This window comes from Malania oleifera, chromosome 4 (assembly GCF_029873635.1).
Source record: "Malania oleifera isolate guangnan ecotype guangnan chromosome 4, ASM2987363v1, whole genome shotgun sequence".
NCBI lineage: Eukaryota > Viridiplantae > Streptophyta > Magnoliopsida > Santalales > Ximeniaceae > Malania > Malania oleifera.
In genome coordinates, this window is record NC_080420.1 from 108,425,256 (window position 1) to 108,445,808 (window position 20,553).

The 20,553-nt window shown below is 37.6% G+C and overlaps 1 protein-coding gene across 2 annotated transcripts in view; it reads left to right on the forward strand.

Moving 5' to 3' along the window:
- Positions 1-20,553, forward strand: part of LOC131152832 (probable serine/threonine-protein kinase At1g54610) — a 57,533-nt gene that overhangs the window by 13,900 nt on the left and 23,080 nt on the right. For both annotated transcript variants that reach the window (XM_058104715.1, XM_058104716.1), the window contains exon 7: positions 19,408-19,525. In XM_058104715.1, the coding sequence (XP_057960698.1) occupies positions 19,408-19,525 (118 nt within the window). The remainder of the gene's footprint in view (positions 1-19,407; positions 19,526-20,553) is intronic.

Here is a 20,553-nt window from a genome sequence, read left to right on the forward strand (position 1 = left end):
CATGCTGTTGGTGATTGGAAGGTATTACAACTTTTAATCAATGATGTGAGAGTTCAATTTAAGATGCCACTTTAGCATGTAAAATTGATTAGTAAAACTTGAGTATGTGAGGCATTTCTTTGAAGTAACAACAATGTTGATGCTCATGAGGCCTAATCCATGTGGTAAATATTTGGGGGTAAGAGAAGAAGCCCATTTTGAAATATAACTCCACCTAGAAGGGGGAGGGATAGACCCCATAATAACTTAGAATGAGACAGTAAGGATTTGACAACAACCTTCTTTTTGGAGGATGTTGCTCTAAATCACGTGGAATGGTGGAAGAGGATTTATGTAGTCGACTCCAACTAGTGGGACTTACAACTTTGATTTTGTTGTTGTATATTCTTGTTGGATTTTTTTTTTTCCCTCTAGGCTACAATGTGCAGTATTAGAACCAAAAAAAGAAAAAAGGGCTATGAATAAGAGAATGGATAACATAGAAGATAAGAAAAATTAAGAGAGAGGAAAAAACTGTAATTGGCTAGTGGCTTCATATGACTAATTTTGTAGTTCTTAAAAAAAAGCGGAAAAAATTGTGAACTTTATTTTTTGTGTTTTAGATTTAGTTTATTTGGAAATTTGGGGACTTGGTTGGAAGTTATAATTATTGTATTATGTAATTAATTGCTCATTCTTTATCTTCTTGATTTCTTCCTCAATATTGCTACTGCTTCCTCCTAAAATAATTTTATCTACTTCATTCCTTTTTTTTTTTTTTAATGGTATTTATTTTAGTTTTGTCCTCATATCCCAACATGTACTTGAAATTGGGTTGAGGTCATGAATAATTCATATATCGTGGAATGATTGTCGTAGTGGTATATTTGTCTTTAATTAATTTATGTTAATTACTGAGTGAAATGACTATATTAAAGTCAAGAACATGCGTTAAAAGTAATTGCCCAGGTAATTAACCTTAATGACCTAATATTAAGGCTCCATCACTATGAGTGATGGCTTAAGCTAGTTGATTGGAATGTTATATCTCCCCTCCATCATCCCTTCCATCATCTTCTTCTGCCAGGTCAGCAAGTCCATGATGCTGCAGTCATTGCTGCAGTTAATGATTCTAGCCTAAGAAACAGTGGTACTGGTATAATTTGCAAACATGGCATTTAAAAACTTTACAACCGTGTTAACTGGGATTTGGACCTCATGGATTTATATTTGTTTCTTCAGCCATTCTTATAAATTATTCCCATCATGGCTTTTTCAGTCGTTTTGGGTTTTAATTTGAAGTGATTCCTTATATCCTTCCCGATTCATTTTTTCTGTGATGAAGATTCTTAGTTTTTTTTTTTTTTTTCTTTTTATGGAATTCCTTCGGCACTGTTAGCTTAAGCTCTCCTAGCATCTTGCACCTTCTGTTTGTGGATGACACAACCATTTTTTGTGGGTGGAGAAATACTTAATTGCTTTATTTATGTTGCATTCTTTGTCGGGTGATGATGTGAATGGTGCTTTTAGCTGATATTCTTGGTTACAAAGAAGGGAAGCTCCTGGAAGTTCAAGTGTAGGCTTGATAGCTAGAAGACGCAATATTTACCTTAGGATGGAAGATTAATTCTGATCATGAGTCTGATTGGACGTTAGATCTATTGTTGACTTCAATAGGGCACTCCTCACTAAATGATTATGGCATTCTGTGATATAGTTTTTGGAAGACGGTGATCAAAGCTATGGCCTGCCCTAGGAAGTCTTATGGCAATTGCCTTTGGAAGTCTACCAACAAAGTTTGGCAGGAATTCCTATATCAAATCCAAATTGACATAGTGAGCAACAAAACTATTCTTTTTGGAAGGATGAGTGGCTTAGTAGCTTTTTTTTTTTTTTTGATAACAAAAGAATTTCATTGAGAATGTACAAGAAGGAGAGAGTAAAGCGTCTTGTTTCAAAAATCTGGGTAACCGCAGGAAAATAAAGAAAGACAAAACAAAAGGATCGTTAGAAACAACCCAAAAAAATCAGCAGGCCCTGTCATTTAAACAGGTAAAGCCAATTACGCTGAACTTCTGAACCAAGCATCACCCAGAAGTTCTCATTACCCACAGACCAAAGAGAAGCCAAATGTTGAATCTTCTCCCAAACCAGTAAATGTAACAACTTCTTCCCAGAAAAAAATGCGTGTGTTTCGTTCCATCCACAAACCCCAATGGACAGCAAATAAGGCACGAGTCTGTAACTCCTTACCCTCCTTTTTCATGCCAAAACAAACAAAATGAATTGCCAAAAACTCCTCCACTGTCTTTAGGAAAACCCAGCATTCCCAAAAATAATTAAATAACTTGTTCCTAATCCTCCAGGCAAAATCACAATGTAAAAAAGGATGTGAAGCAGTTTCAGAGCTATTAAATCAAAGCACACATATGTCCGGAGATAGAGCCTTTAAAGGTCTTCTAATCTGTAGCAAGTTATTGGTGTTGATCCTATTAAGCACAGCCAGCCAGATAAAAGCTTTGACTTTAGAGGGAACTTTGGCCTTCCACATAGTTTTATAGAGAGGACAAGGAAAAACAGAGCTAGTCAAAAACTCACAAAAAGATTTGCAGGAATAAAACCCTGACGGGTCCAAGGGCCAAGAATGACTGTCAGCTTCCAAAGATACTAACTTCTCCATCTCCTTATCATTCAGTGGTCTCCAAAGTAAAAATCCCAAGAAGTCACCTAGTTCCACAACGAAAGAGGACATAGATTTATCCTGTTTTGAGCTTAATTGAAATAGGTGAGGTAAAGAGGTGGACAAAACATTATTCCCCAACCATAGGTCTTTTCAAAAGAGAATATTATAGCCCCTACCCAATATAAAGTTAGTATGGGAATTAAAGAGGGAATAAATATGAGTGATGGCTTTCCATGGACTCTCTTAAGAACATCTAAGACCTGAATTGGTATCCCACCCATTCCCATTAAGTCGAGATTTACTTTTTATAACTTTATGTCACAAGGGAGTGACCTCTAATGAAAAACTCCAAAGCCACTTGGCCAAGAGAGTCGTGTTTTTAGACACCAAATAATCAAGACCCAACCTTCCCTCCTGTTTAGGCCTAACAGACCACCCCCACAACTCACTAAACGATATCCCTAACATCCCCCACCCCAGACCAAAGGAAGTCTCTCATGATTCTTCTCAATCCTACTAGCCACACCCACAGGTATTTTGAAAATAGATAAAAAAATATTACGTGATACTAGAAAGACAAGCTTGAATGAGAGTAATCCTACCTCCTAAAGAAAAAAGCGCACCCTTTGAACCATCTAGTCACTTAGCCACTCTCTCAATAATAGTGTCCCAAAAATAGCGGATTCCAAAGGCATTCCTAAATAAGATAATGGCCAATCCAAAGCAACACAACCTACCTCCAAGGCTAACTCCCCACCTTGCTCCTCCGACAAATGAACAGTGGCTATACTGCTCTTGCCCAAATTGATCTTAAGCCCTGAAAAATAAATATGAAGAATCCCTAGAATATTCAAAAATATGACCTATGATCCTTTAAGGAGAAGATAGTATCGTCAGCAAACTGAAGATTCGAAATCATAGCCTCCTCCCCCCTTACTTGCAAGCCTTTCACTAAACCTCTAACCATAGCTCTATAAACTGTCCTACTTGAGGCATCAGCCACTAAGACAAACAAAAATGGGTAAAGAGGGTCTCCTTGTCTAATCCCCTCGTAGCTCTAAACCAAGATTAGGTTCCCCATTCACTAACATTGAATAAAACACATTAGACATGCAACCTTTCATCCATCTCTGCCATCTCTCATCAAAACCCTTCTTCATAAAATTCTTGTCAAAAAATTCCAACTCACCCTATCATAGGCTTTCTTAAAATGCAACTTAAATATTAATCCCTTCTTCTTCCTTCACCTAATATCCTCAACAACTTCATAAGTGATCAAAATCATGTCCACAATCTGTCCTCAACCCCCCCCCCCCCCCCGACCCAAAAAAAATCCCACGAAAGCGCTTTGGGCCTTAGTAATAGTCTTATCAAGAACCACACTCAACCTTCTAGCTAGAAATTTAGTGATTATTTTATAAACACTAGAGACTAAACTAATAGGTCTATAATCGGAATTTGGAAATGTTGACAAGCGTGCTTTTCTTGGGCACCAAAGTTATGAAGGTAGAGTTAATGCTCTTGCATAAAATTATATTACAATAAAATTCATTAAAGACCTTCCTCAAGTCATCCTTAACCACTGTCCACCAATCTTGAGAAAAAGCCAAATTAAAGCCATGCAAACCTAGAGCTTTATCCCTATTCATTGCAAAGACGACAGATCTTACTTCCTCTTCCTCAAAAGGTCTCTATAACCAAGTTATATTATCACCAGACAAGGTCCCACTCTAGCCCTTCCTCCATCAATCTATAATCAACTTCCTCAGAAAATAGATTACAATAAAAATTAGTGATCTCCGAAGCTATCCCACTATTATCTGAGATAATCCCCCCCTCCCCATAAAAAACACACTCAAAAAGCAACTCCAACTTCCTAATAGAATTCCTCCTCAAATGACCAGTTGCTAACCTATGAAAAAATTTAGTGTTACAATTGCCTTGTCTTACCTATTTAAGCTTCTCTTTTGCCTCCAACTTCTCATTTCCTTAAAGATCACCTCTTCTAGCTCACTCTTTACGGATATTCTTTTCAGATCCACCTCCCCCGAAGGATTGAAAACTTCTTCCTTACTATCTAGCTTAGCCAACTTACTTAAAATATGGGTCTTTATAAGCCTAATGTCCCTGAACACCTCCCTATTCCACTCCTTTTATTTTTCTTTCAGCCTCATCAGTTTCCTTTTGAATCTAAAACCTTCCCAACCCCTATCCACCTCCTCACCCCAAGACTCCTTGACCAAAGTTTGGAAGGTTTCATGTTCCAGCCACATATTTTCAAATCTAAAGGGAGTAGGGCACTAAGGCACCTTCCTAGATTCCAGCAGAATAGGAAAATGGTTAGACGTGGCACTAGGAAGGGTGACTTGCAAAAGATTAGGGAACTCACCCTCCCACTCATTGGAGAAAAAGAACTTATCAAGTCTACTGGGCAGCCCTAGCCCTGCCCACCAGCCAAGTAAAGTTTGTGTCACTCAAAAGGAATATCCCTCAAGACATTCTCCCTAATAAATAGATCAAAATTATGCATTGTAGGAGTAACCTTGCCTTCCCCCTTCTTTACCTAGGGAAATATCACTGCATTGAAATTTCCCCCCACTATCCACTTAGGGGAACAAAAACTTGAGACATAATATAGCTCGTCCCAAAAGGAGCTCGTTAAAGAAGGCCTAGAAGGACCATAGGCTAAAGAACCCACTGTTGGACCCGATTTCTCACCTCTAACAAGAGAGAAAGAGAAAAGAAACCCGCTAGAATGTCCAATATGGATATAATACGGGTATCCCACGCCACTAGAATGCCCCCTGCCGATATCTGAGAGGGTAAAAATACCTAGTCCTTATTGTGCCCTTCCCAAATCCCCGTAATGACCTTCCTATCAACTAATTCAAGCTCAGTCTCCTGAATCAAAACAATGTCAAGAGACTAAGCAAAACCTCCTTAAGAAAGCTTCTTTTCTGAACATTCCCAAGACCCTTACTGTTCTAGCTTATAATCTTCAGAATTTAACTCGTTGCACTGCCCTAGCGAGACCTTTTTTGTGGCAAACAAGATCAAAAGAAAGAGAGGACTAAGAGGGAAGGGGAAGGATACCTTTTCTTGATTTGGATGAATTATGATCGCTTGGAGGAATAACTACCTCTTCATCAATAACCAACCTAGCATCATGAGGATTTTCAACTAGGTCCACCTTTTCAAGAGTATACTCAGGAATAAGGGGCAAAGGCCCCTTTTCAATCAATGCTATGCTTTGGTCTAGGTTGTGCTTTATAGTATTAACACCCTCTTGCTCAGTATCAGAAGGCAAAATAAGAGTATCATCTCCTAGATGTTGAGTGTCTTGTGAAGGAAATGACCTCATCTTTGGTAACTCCTCATCTTCAGTAGCAAGAGTTCTTTTTGAGAATTGGTCCCAATCACACTGTCCTTCCATATCTAAATATGTCTGTAGTTTCTCTATTTCCAACCAAAGTTGTTCATTTTAACCACCTATGTGGAGGTCTTGACTGCTATATTGAATGCAAATTTTGGACAAATAAAACACCACAAGGCATAAAGTGATTTTTTTTTTCAATTGCAGAGAATTTTATTACAGAGAAAAGAAATAATTACAAAAAAATAGAAGAAAATATCACATGGAGAACAAGGTATCCTCCAATGAGACAACAAATCACTCCAATCTCTCAACAAGTTTTCTATGGAAACATTTCTAAAAAAGAATTTGCAAAACAACATGAGGACACAACAAAAAATCAATCTATATTGCAGACGAAATGATGCAAAGTAGTGACACCCTTAAAAACTCTAGTATTCCTATTTAACCAAATACACTAAATGATAGCAAGAACTGTAGTGCCACAAAGTCTTCATCTCCTTACGCTTCTCAAACTCTAAACATATTAGCACAAAATGCATCCAAAGGTGAGGGACAGACCGAATTCTCACCAAGAACTCCAAACAAGCTATTCCAAAAAGTCCATGTAAAAGGACAATGTAAGAACATATGTGAACAAATCTTCACTCCTAAAGCGAAGGATACAAACATCCGGGGAAAAGGATAAAAGTTAAAAGGATTAGATCATTGACATCAAATGCTGGTGCATTAGATAGCCACATGGCATAAAGGTGGTTTACCACACAACATTCTAGAATGGAAGTGAGTTAAAAATTAAAAAAAGAAAGAAGAAGAAGAAGATGGGATTATAAAATAAAACGAGAGCATAAGAATGGATGGTGTGGCATTAACTATCTACTTCATCTTCTTTTGTAAAGAGGGGAAATTTGGCCATACAAAGGAATAGATAGTCAAAAAATGTTGGAAATGTGGGGTAAGTGTGGTGTAAGTGTAACTGCCCACTTCCATTTCTATAAAAGCCATGCAAGGGCAATGGAAGGGGAAGTCCATGGGTCAAACAAAGATGTTCACTTTCTGCCAAAAAAATTCTTCATTGGTTGAAAGGAAGGTATTGTCAGTTTTTGGCCTTTAGAAAGAAATTTGGCTTCATGTAGTTTGGAAAACAAAAATAAATACGCATTATATATATTTAATATCTTCTTTGCCAATTTGTTTAGTAATTTCAAGGTGCCAAGATTTCAAGTAGACATTATCAGAAGAAAATAAAGGTTCATTTTGCGATCCTTGCATGGATGCAAAAAGCATTGGGATTTGAACACCATGATGTTGAAAGCATCAACTCATTAACTTTGTTTCTGAACATTGTTTGTTTTTCAAAGCACCGATTGATATTCAAGGAATTAAATTTGAAATTCAAGATGTGCATAACATCACATAATGCTTTTAAGGATCAAGATATTGGATGCTTTCTAGGAATTCATATTCCCAGAAAATCAATTTTTTTTTTTTAATTTGTGACAAATAGCTCTCAATGAATTTCTTTGAATGAGTTAAAATTCTAAATCCATTTAAGCAATCCTTGAAAAATTGCAATCATGTGCATGGGCTGGAGTTAAAATTTTTTTGTGGTTTATGTTTCTTCTAAAATATTGAACAATACTTTAAATAATTAAAATAAAAAAGCAAGAAATGAATCCTTCCCAAACTCATACAAAACAATAAAGCGAGCACTGGTCATCAATTGAGAGCACCAAGTTTAATCTTAAATCATGATTTGAAATCAAAAGCTTCATTATGACAAATTTTAAGTCAATCTGGGAAAGGCCTCCTTACTTTTTCGTATAATTAACCCAATGAAAAATTAGTGTTTTGTTATTGAACTAAGTTAAATTAATGAGCTTTAACCTCGTGCCAATTTCATTTCCATGAACTAATTCTCTCTCTCTCTCTCTCTCACAAATTTCTCCTCTCCCACTTTGCATTTGATGCCATGGGAGTTCCTGCAGTAGCAGATGCTAAAGCGATCGCTGTAGATCAAAGGTAAATCCTTCAATATGCATTTAGATAAGGTCAGTGAGATCGCCTCTTTGCTTGTGGTCGAGAAAAATGTTTCTCATAATAGGTGGGTTCAATTTTCCAGGAAGGTTTTGTCTTGGTTCGTTGATGGCATACCTATGTTCAGTCAATTGCATAGGGGGTTTCAATCTGTTCACTTGGTTATTATGAAGATTTGGATCCCAATTAAATGGACGAAGGTAGGAAGTTTCTGGAGTTACGGTTGGGATGAAAAGGGAAGAGGTTTTCAGTATTTATTCCTCAGTGTGAAAAAGGCGATGGTTGGTGAAATTTCACGAGTGTCTTATGTGAGTTAGTGAAGGATTTTTGTGAGGAACTTGGGAGTGTGCATGCCGATTCATGACACAGATTGTGAAGTTAGGTGGTGTTGGAAAGCAAAAGTCGTGTAGGGGAAGGTTGTGGCAGTCATGTCCATTGGAGCTGGATCTGAAGGTTGGGGAGCAAGAGCTGTGTTGTTGGTGTGGAGACGAGTTGCATCTGGATGAATCATAGGCCATCGCAGATAATCCAGTTCCGATCGAAAGGTACAAGGAAGATAGGGTTTTTTATGGGGAAGAGATGATTAGAGAGGCAGCTAGGGTTTCCAATGGAGCTGAGATGGTCAGAGGCGGCTAGGGTTGTGTTTGGGGAGGAGGCAGTGAAAAGATTTGGGCCGGGTTGCATGCTTCTCATTTTGGACTTGGCCCAGGTAATTGAAAAAATTGGTATCTCATTTCTAACTAAACTGGACCAACTATTTGAAAGGGCTTATTGTTTAGGAAAGGAAGATATGAGCTGCAGATTGGATCCTAAGGAAGGCACTCCTATTATGGACTTCCCACAAAAAGGTCTTGTTGATAAACAGATCCATAATTCATAAATTAAGGGCCCAAGTTCTGAATTGTTGGGTCCAGGTAATGGACAGGCCCAAATGAGTGCTCCAACTTCCACCAAGACAAGTACTAGGAAGACGAATAATTTATCTTTTGGTAACTAAAATGTGTTTAAGCCTCTAATTAATAAAAAAATATTATTCACCCTTCAATTACTAAGGATGGGAATTAAATTGTCCAAGAGTCGGAGGAAGTTTGGGATGTTAGAAGGCCAGACTTGTTTCAAGAATGTGGTGATAAAACTGTGTTTAGGCCTTTAAATGTTTTAGAAGGTGATATGGAAAAGAGTAAAAGAGAAGTGGGGTTGGGGTGCTGAAATGAAGAAGATATTAAAGATAAGAGAGAAAATTCTAGTGATTCAACTATGAAGATATTATAAGGAGACTCTAAGGGTGCGTTCAGTATTGTGGAAGTTCCTCAAGTTGAAAAGTAATGAGATTAGAAAAGGTAAGGAGGTGATCTCCCAAACTTGTGCTAATGCAAACAATTGCCTTGTTCATATGTTAAAAAATACTAAATACATAAGACGAATGTTTCTCACTTTATTTAACACAAAAATAATAATTGACAAATGGTCTTCAGGCAGACTAAAACAATTAACGTTGACTAGTTAGAAGTTTCAAACTACATTGATTTGATCCTTATGAAAGGATACATTGGCAACCTAAGTACTTCTATACCCAAGAAGTATTGTAATGGTTTCACATCTTTGGTTTGAAACTTACTATGTAGAAAATGATTTAGGTCCTAGATACCTTGATCATCATCATTAGTGGTCACAATATCATCCATATACACAATAAGCAGAATCCTGTTGAATGGAGAATGGTGATAAAATACAAAGTGATCTACTGTACATTGGAGGAGGCCAAATCAAGTACTACAACACTGGATTGACCAAACCATGTGTTGGGAGGCTATTTTTAACCATATAATGATTTCTTGAGTCGACATACTAAGCCTAACTCCTTATGAGCAACAAACTAGGTGGTTTCTATTTATAGACCTAAACCTTAACATCATCATGTAGGAAGACATTCTTCACTTCTAACTGATGTAGAGGCCAGTGACAAGTAGTGGCTCAGGAGATGAACAAATGTACGGTGGCAAGTTTTGCGCTTGAGGAGAATGTGTTTGAGTAATCCAAACTGTATACCTAAGTATATCCTTTGACAGCAAGCAAGCCTACAATACCGTTAGGATCGATTTTTGCGGTATATACCATAGTTGTTAGAATCTTAAAATTTACGATTCAATTCAATTGATACAATTTGAATCACTTCTACACCAAATCGATTCAAATCTTACTAGCAAATCTAAACAGAAATGAATCATTGTTGAATCCATCGATTCACCTCATGAATCTAACGATTTGATTGTAATCTATCGATTCACACGATTCTAGACCTATCATATCCTGACAAGTCAACTAGTTTGAAACCCCCAAAATAAAATTTCTTTTTTTATTGCTTTTATTTTTGCACAATTACCATCACCATTCCTTGTCTATGTAAGTTTTGTACTAAAAAAGAGGAGAAAGGAGAATTTTAGGTCTCATGTTGTCTTCACGAAATCATTCTTCACTCTAGGAGGAATATAGTGTTCTGCCATTGAGAAGAAATGGCAGAGCACTCATTGGCTATGGTGGTACTCTTGTTTCATTGTGTTGTTAAGATTTAGTTGGTTTTTTCAGTATTTTGTTCAATTATTATCATTTTTTGTTTAATTGTTTTTTTTTTTTTCTTTTAATCCAAGAGAGAATATGCATGCAATATTATTATTTTTTTAATTGTTGATAAACACCAAAAATTCAAATTTTTATCATTTTGTTTCTTGATTCCTTCTCTTAAACAAGACAAAGTTCATTTTTTTATTAATATTTCTTGACTCATTCTCTTACTTATTATTTGTTTAGGGAAAAGCATACAAATGAAATATGAACTTTTTATTGTCAAAATTTAAATGTGTTTTACTATTTTGCTGCTTGTTTGTATATCAATATATTCATGTCATTAGATTTGATTTTGGAAATTTATATCGAATGTTACGATTTTATTCGATTCTCGATTCCCAAAATTGGAATTTTGATTCACGGTTCGAATCTCAATTTGACTACTATGGTATATACCCATTGACAACCAATCACATATTTATTAGGAGGAAGAGATACTAATTCCCAAGTGCGTGTAAATGCATTCATCTCTTCAACCGTTACACTCCTCTATCCATATTGGGCTAAGGCCTCAGAGATAGATTTAGGAATAGCGACATAAAATAGAATATTAGTAGAATAATAATATGAGGGTGATAAGCGGTCATAAGAAATGAAGTTAGAGGTGGGGTGCTGTTGTGTACATGTGCATTTACTGCCTTGAGCCTGAAAGTGTGGATTCTGTGTTGGCTGCATTGGAAATGCGAGGCAGTTTACCGTGAAGATCCCAACACTGTTCAATCATACGACCTCCTCATCCAAAATGAATGCACTTGCAAGGAGGGCCTCTGCCTTGTCCATCTCTTTCACCGTGACCACTTGAACCACCTCGAGAACTTCTACTACTATTTGGTTGGAAACGAAGATCACCTTGTATAACAACGCCATCATCTCAAGACCAGGGGCTGAACTGCCAGATGCAGGGGCTAGGGAATGTGTGCTGGAGGAAGCATGAAGAACACCAGAATAAATGTCAGCAAAGGATGACTACTTAGCACTACCAAGATCTGTAACCAGACTACCTCAAACTTGGGTTTCAATGCTGCTGGAACTCGAAGAATTGTTATTAGCTCCCTTTGTTGTTGCATCTCGTGAACATTGGCGGCTATGGTTGCACGATGTGAAGTTCCTTATGGACATGCTTCTTCCGTACATAGTACCCTACTACACTCTCGTCTCCTTGTTGTAACTAAAAGTGCTCCATTAGATCATACATACATGTAATCTCACTAGAATATCAGAGCTTGACATAATCCCAAGTCTCCTTGTACACATCCAGATGCATGTGCCTTGTGCAATTTAGGTCTCCAACAAGTTCCACTAGAGGGAGACAATCAATGAATCGTCTTGAATCCACACTTTTTAACTTCTATTGTCAGATGGCTGAATTGGAACTAGTGTTCAGATTTACGTAAGCCTGAAATCAGAACAAAAATTCTGAAAAGATGCTTCACGTGCTGGCGTGTGGGGATGGAGTTGCCAGAAGTTGGCCTGCACATGGGGGCTCCTCTGTTGATGAGATTTTTAATGCACTTATAGATTGGAGGGTTCTATGATTATGGGGTTGGTTTTGTTAAATATGGTAGGGTTCTTAAGATTCTTAAAAGGGCAGCGACATCCGGGAAGTTTCTGATGACTGCTGCATTTTCCAGTGACCCCTGGACTTGTTTCTGATCTCTAGCAGTTGATCCTCCTATAATGGCAGATTTGCGTAGGACGATTAGGTTGAGGGTTTGGTTTGGCAGTAGGGTTTAGGTTGGATGTTGCTTTGATACCGTGTTGAAGTATTGGGTAAAACGGAAGACCAAATCACAACGATAGGTTTCTCCCTCTATTTAAAATATATCAGTACATGATCAGAACATATTAATAATGCTAATAACCAAAATAACCATTAATAGGAATAAACAGATTATCCAACCAATTGTAAAATGCTTACATGATGGCAAGAGCTTGAATAAATTACATACTAGAATCAAAGTGTGTTTTTCTTGTATAAGGGATTGTAGTGATGAATTGGGAGAACCACTTCAATAAAAACCATATGATATGTGATACAGGTTAAACAATGTGAGCAACTAATAAATAATACTATTGACCAAAATTTTGCTAAACATGCTGGAATCTAGAGGAGAATGTGAACTTGATGCCCCTTGTTTATTAGGTTATAATTGGTATATGGAACAATTTGACAATCTTTTTGGACTTCTATATGGCGTAAAAATTTGGAGTAAGTTTGGGCTATGGAAGAATTTGGCGATCTTTTTGAGGTCCTACAAATGCTAAAATTAGAAGAATGGGGGAAGATGACGTTGAGAGTGGATGTTTTGAGGTTTCTTTTTATTGCAATACTCATTATCGAGAGCCCCTTAGAAAGTTAATTGGAAAGCGAGGACATAACCTGGAGTGTGATTCCTCTTGTGGGATGCCTCTTGGCATCGATCTAACCACAGACAACTTGAAAGCTACTAAGCAGAATGGGTGCTATTTGTGCAAAGGGAATGAAGAATCCATCAACCAGGATCCTTATGTTGCTTCTTCATCATACTTTGGGAGGTTTGGTCCATGCCTTCTTGTGTATAATAGGTGCATCAGAATCGGTATTAGATGAGTTAAACAACTTCAATCCTCAGGCAGGAAAGAGCAGGAGCAGGAGTAGGAGCAGAGATTTTTGTTATAATCCTTGTGCCTTTTTTTGGATTAATTGACAGAAAAAATATTGTTGAGATTTTGAAGGGTGGATTCTTTACTTAAGAAGCCTACGACCGAATGGATCAAAAGGCTCTTGTTTTTGGATGGGAAGGGAGTATATTTACTGTAAATCCTTTCTGCATTTTGTTGATGCTTTGACTCTATGTGGGGGCCTTTGATTTCGATTTTTCTTCACCTTTTGTGTAAAATGCATGTACATGTGATGTGTTGCACTCCCTTGGTAAAAATAAAACTAGACAAATGCACAATAATCAACTCTTATGTTCTATCTTACCCATAAATCTGGGCCAATTCCAAGTTATATCTTGTATTAGAACTTGTCAATTGAGCATGTGAGGATTCGTGATTTAAAAATTTTTCAATTTTCTTTCAAAGCATTTTTTGTAAGATAATTCAGAAAAATAAATAAAGTTATTTAAGACCCATTGCACAAGGCTCCCAGACCACCCTAGAGAGGGTAAGATGCACATAATCTTACCATCATTCTTGGAGAGACTGCTTCCATCTAAATTACTCAATTCTCAAATAAGAAGCTTAAATAGAAACCTACTATGTCAGATGTGCTTGGGTTACTCGCTGGTCTGCTTGGAAAATCGTGCTACAATTTTAGTTCCAGCCTTGGTGGATTGGTTATAGGGTGGATTCTTGGTGGGCTGACTCTTGAAACCTGGAATCAAAATTTTGGAGGCCGAATCTCTTGTATTCGAATCAGAAACTACCCAAGTCTTGGAACTACACCAAAACCTGTCCTTCAAGGCCGTTGGAACTAGATCTACTGAGACCCAATGCTCACCCCTAGTGAATGTCCACGATTCTTCTTGATCTGTCCATTCTTTTTGTCATGCGTTAATGAATTTTGCATGACGAAGCCATCTTAGCCAATAACAATGAGTTTTGACATTGACTTTCTGTCATATGCATGTAATTCTGGTGTAAGATATTTTATTTTACAAATTAAAACACAAGAACGAGTTGCCTTGATTTAATCCTTGTCTAATCGAATGAATATGATCCTACAGCAAGATTTCTTTCCTTTTTTTTTTTTTTTTCGGGATTATAAACCTCCATTAAAAATTCCTATTGAACCAATGAAAAACTAAGACAAATTGGTGTCACATGCTGTTATATTTTTATGGCTATAAGGATTGCCTTTGCCTTGTTTGCTTGGATGCCAAAATGGATGCACACCCATGAGGTGGCAAGATCCCACCAAGTCCTATCATGTCATACTTATCTGAATGGAAGAAAATACTTATGGATACATTAAGGGGTCCAAGCTTAGTCCACAGGGCAACTCACAGTCCTGCACACAAAGTGCTTTCCCAAGGACACACCTGTCCCAAGCATAATGGTCATTAAGAAAACACATCCTGAATGATGCAGGGGTTGTGCTCACTCCCCACAAGAATTGAGGGTCACTCTCATCCTCTCAGCACAATCCTCAAGTAATGATGTATGCCATTAAACTTCAATAAGATGAAGCACTTTGTTAGGTGGAAGGCTATATTGCTTAAAAAAGAAATACTTTATAATCCACGGTGGTTATGTAGGGAATGTAGTGGATGCACCTCTCAACCTCTTGTTTGAGAACAACACAACACTATATTTCATAGTGCAGTACATGGGGCTCTGAATGCCTCATAAGCACCCTTCATGTATTCTTAAAGCCTACCCCCAATCATCCTTGCCTTGGGGTGCTCACTTAGTGTGCACCATGGATTGGGGTTGGCAATAAGCTCCGCAATGTAATGAGGAGCATCTTGTGTTATTCACTCTTAAGTGAGGAAACATTAAGATGTCTAATGAATCCTACTCCACTTTTTTACAAGATTGTCATCCTCATATATTTATGGAAATGGTACTAGGTGTAAAATCCGTTGTTTGTCTATGACATGCCTGTGGGTAATTTCATCATTAATCTGTGATTCATCCATGTTGCATCCATGAATACTCCAATGCCCCTCCAAGCTTCTAATGTTTCTCTAGGCGTGTATCATGTGCTTTTTGTTCAAACATGAACGAAGAACACAAGATGACACTCTCGCCAACTACATCCAACAATTTCCTTACTGAATAAAAACACATATGCTCTCAAGTGCAACAACTTTGACTAGCTGAATAGCACATGATAGAAATAGTGAAGGCTCTTTGAGTTCGACTCCTCTGAACAAACTCAAAATCAACATCACTTCCCGAACTCAAACCCAATCTCCTCGAAGATTCACATTGAGATACACAATCCTTCAAGAAAAATCAGACTAAACCTCCAAAATCTTGGAGATAACTTTCAAATTGAGATTCATGCTTCTTTGGGGAGCACAATTTGAATTTTGTGATCCTTGAAGAGAAAAATCATTTTTGAAGTACTCATCCAGGCCACATCATTATCAAAAGTCTTGATAATGGATTGGTATTCCTTTCTTATCCAATAGTCAGAAACTCCCCTTGCATAACATTATGCCGGCAGCAGCATGTTGGCTCAAAGGAGCTAGAATGTTCCCATTTGCAGCTTTCAAGCCTACAGTTTGATGATGACCCCCCCAACGTCCAATCAATGAAATCTCAACTCTGGATGCCCTGAAAATGATGGTCCATTTTACAACAATCTTTATCTTATGCCCTACATTACCAACTTGAATGACTGGGCTTCCTGATTCCCATTCACAAGTAACTTGATTCGAAAACCCCCTGTGTACTAAAGAATCATTGTGGTGACAGTCTCAACTCTTTGTTCTTTCACACTTCTACTTTTGTAGCTTATCAACTCAATGTCTTCGTCATCTAATGTGGTATCATACCCCTTTAGAACTTCAATCCGTGTGCCAATGCTCTAAACTCACACTCGAGTGCCCATTTCCAAGAGCCATGACTTAGTTGTTTGCTACTAAATTCATATTCAAGTGCTCCCTAGCAAAGTTGTACGAAAGCCACTAAAAGAATAAGACATGGCCCTTTTGTACACATGATTTTGGTACCTTTTTGGAAAAGGTTAGCTTAAGGCCCTTGGGCTAGAATATGGACAAATTTCATTTTGTCAATTCTTTGTATTTTTGGTCTTCTGTTGCATTTCGTAGGAAGCTATACCATTAAGCTCTAATGACGTTCCAATGGATCCCCATCCTTCAATGAAAATTTAAGGATTCCTATGTGGCTCTAAGTCAAGCAGAATCTTGGTGAATGATTCCGCATTACCTGTCTTCCATAGACCCAACTCATCCATGGACTTCACCTTTGAATATGAAATATGAATGTTCAGATTATTTCCATCAATCACATCTTTTATCTCAAATGTCAACAGAATAGAACAAATCACACAATGTTACCTCATTCTTGTATCCAAGGTGCAGGATAGTCTCAAGCATCCTAATTGCGTCAAAGTGGCAACAACAAAGGTATAATTTAGTCCATTGAAACTGAAGTATCGATAATAGGATGGGATCACAAATGCACACCAAAAAACAAATTGACCTTATCTTCTGAATATCAGACTTTGAGCTTAAACTATGGAGTGGATGCAACTAGTGTTAATCCAACTTCACATTAGTAACCAGATTTTCATAGCCGTAAGGTCACCTATGTGTTGGTTTGCCTGGATACTGCAATAGAAGCATGTGCAACAAGATCCTGCCAAATCTTGTCCTGCAATGCTCATCCAAAGTTCTATAAGCTTAGCTGATTGAGAAACTCACCCAAGTGAATCTTATACATGAAATGCTTCTCAAGGACACTCTTGTCCTAGTTATAGTGGTCAATGAGGGAACAACTTTTGAATGATTAAGGGGTGCTAACTCCCCTTATGCGCCTAGAGTCACTCTCATATCAACAACATAAATCCTTGGGTAAGCATATATGTGGCTAAACTTTCATAGGCCCAATTGGTACAAAGATGACACTCCAATGGACATTGACAGTAGCTCATCTTTAGTTCTCATTGGAAAGTAGTGCGTGACATAATATTCCACGTGGAAGCTCTAGGCACTCCTCATGGATGCCAAGGGCACATTGCCTACTCCTAGGCTCTCCTTGGGGTGATCACTTAGTGCTCACCACACTTGGTAGGAAGCTCCCTAGGTACTTCTCACAAGGAGCTTTCTTTGCTAGTCTAACTCTAGTAGGAGAAAACATCAAGGTGTTTTGAGTCAAGCTCCACTCCTCTTATTACAAGAATGGGACCCCCATATATTAGAAATATCAATTAGCCATCCAAGTTCATCTATGACACCTCTTTGACAGACTCCCTGGTTCCGTGATTTATCCATGACACATCCATGTGCAGCAGTACCCCTCCAAGACCTCCAATGCCCCTTTATTCTCTTAGGTGCTGCATGTGCAAGTCATGGATGAAGGAACATGAGATCATTACACCTGTCATGCCTACATTTTGTTAGTGTTAGGATTTTGTTGTCTTTTATTCAATCTCAAAATGGTATTGCATTCTGGTGTAAATATATTGCTTCCCTCCCTAAACCCTAAACTCCAACTTTGGTGCTGAAGAGTTACAGGTTTTTTATATTTTAAATTTTTTTTATGCATCAACATCAACATCATAGTTAAAAAGGTGAATTCTTTTGGAGACTAGAGGGCATAAAGAGTGCGCTGGATAATTCCTGCATTTTTTGTAAAATTTTTGGATGTTTTTGTTGTTTGGACTTTTGTTTTCGATTGTGTCGATTAGATAGGAAAACAGCCACTGGCCGGTGCATTCTTTTTCCAATTTCATAGCAAGTTGCTTCTGAGACATTACTTTTTGCATTTGCATTAATGCTGTTAGATTACTATACCAAAAACCTAAGCTTAGGTTGGGGGCCAACAATGTATATCAACCTTTAACACGCCCCCCACATGTGCAGCCTGACAGCACATGGAGAGAAACACACGGCAGATAGCACCCATTACAGGGAATATAATAATTTTGTAAACGCCAGATAATAGACGTGGCAAGAAGACTAGAACCCAGGACCTCTTGGTAACTAGCTCTAATACCATGTTAGATTACCACTTTACCTAAAAGCTTAAGTTGTTAGGTTGTGGCCCAACAATATATATTAAGCTTTAGCAAATGTTTTCAAAGTATTTCTTGCTGGTTTCCCCTGTTTCCAAATTTAGAGTTCAATAGTATAGTTTTATTTTACATGCTAGTCTTTGCACATTGACCTTAACATCATAGTTGAGAAGTTGAAGTTTTTTTGAGGCTTTAGAAGGCATGAAGATTGTATTATAAAGAATGCATTAAATGTGATTTGAGTGAATTAGAGTTTGCCGTTCTTTTGATTCACCAAGGATATCCTTTATTTTAGTTGTCACATCAGGTTTTTTTTAGGAATTCTAAGGTTATTCTGAAGCTTGATTGTGGAAGAAGCAATTGAAAAGTTCTGACTTTTTTTTCTAGAAGTTTGCAATTTGATATCATGCATGTGAACCAAGTTCAGTATATATATTGTAGATGCTTACTATGTTTGATCTCCATGTGGTTAAACTTGCTTCTGCTGTTTTCTCTTTGCAAAATATTTAAGGTTTAATGCTCAACAAAGATTGAGATAGGTTGAAATATGACGAAACATGATACAAATGATTATTATGCCAAAGTAATGGTTCTGAAAACCTAAATGCACATCAAAGTTTGCATTGTTTTTTCTGAACCAAGCCTGTCACCTGACTGGCATCCCAGGGTCTGAAATTGTACTTGACCTAAGGTTATCCATGCACTTTTTACAGCTTTAGTATTTCTTTTGATACTTTTTCCCCCTTTTCAATTGTTAAATAATCTATTCCCATTGGTTACTTTCATGCATGTGAGTTTGGAGCTCCTACCTGACATAGGTTGATGTAATAGTCATTGTGTTGCAATTGTTTAAGATGCCCTTACTGTAAATTCCTCCCACCCTCCCCCACCCCCACTTCCACTTCTTTTTTCCACGTTTTCTTCTATGTTGTTCAGTTGTTCCTCTGCTGTGCATGTGCTTCGATTTTTTATCCATGACATGTAGTAGTAATGGTACAAAATTTGATGCATTTCCAGGCTGAGAGCTGCTAGCAAAGCCCATGGTGATGCTGCAAAGAAAGTACGTACACGTGATCGTGCTGTAAGGGCAATTCCCGCTCCAGAAGCCAATGCAGAGCTTCAATATAATATTGACGTATGTCTGATACATTGCTTCTATTTATCATTTGTTTTTATTTTATGATTTACTACAACTACATATTCAGCTATTTTCAAGGTTGTTGAAATTAGGGTCCTACATAGGATCATTTGGGTGGTCTGCAGGATTGACTTGTAGGATTTGTCAAGGATCATAAGATTCTAATTGCTGCATAAAGAAAGCATTAAAAACTAACTCAAAAAAAGACATCTGAGAGATTGAGAATGGAGCAGATCAAGGGAGAAAGTGGAAAATGGAAAAAACAAGAGAATGAATTGAGTGCAAAAGAAAAACTGCAAAACTGGACAAGCTTACTCTTCAAAGAAAAAATTTATGGAAGCAGTAGAAAAGGAACAGCTACTAGTTGCTTTTCTCTACCATCAAACAAAATAAAAATTCTTAAGAAAGGAAAGAACGAGAAGAGCTGAAGAGGGGAAGAAGAGGAAGAAAAGAAGAAGAAAAAGAAATGAGAAGAGATGTGAAATGATACAGAGGACAGGAGAGTTGACGACGAAGGGATGCACAGCATTTTCTTTGATGGTGTACAATCTTAGACAGTCAGACTTACTCAAAGAAGAAGAAGAAGAAGAAGAATAGGAATAAGAAGAAGAAAGGAGAAGACATACCTGCATGCAGTCGAAAGCTGGTGCAACGGTCAATTGAGGAAAGTGGTGCTCTGCTCTGCTCAACAGCTCAAGTGCTCTCTCTCTTGACAAAGAAAATTTCACTCTGCAGGCTCCCAGCTTTGGTGCCCTAAATTGAAAGCAATTGGCCGAATTGGACCTAATTCAAATGGTTTGTGGCCTTAAATAGTATATTGAACCACCTCCCCCCCAATAGACAAAAAGGCCCATTGAAGAAATAGCTAAATAGGATCAGTAGGATGCCAAGTGGGATCGTATTCCTAATATTCTACCGATCCCATTATGATCCACCCCAATCTTAACTGATTCAAATTTCATATGCATCTCAATAAATGGCACATGATCCTACAATCTGGATTGCTAGTTTAACCATGGTGATTA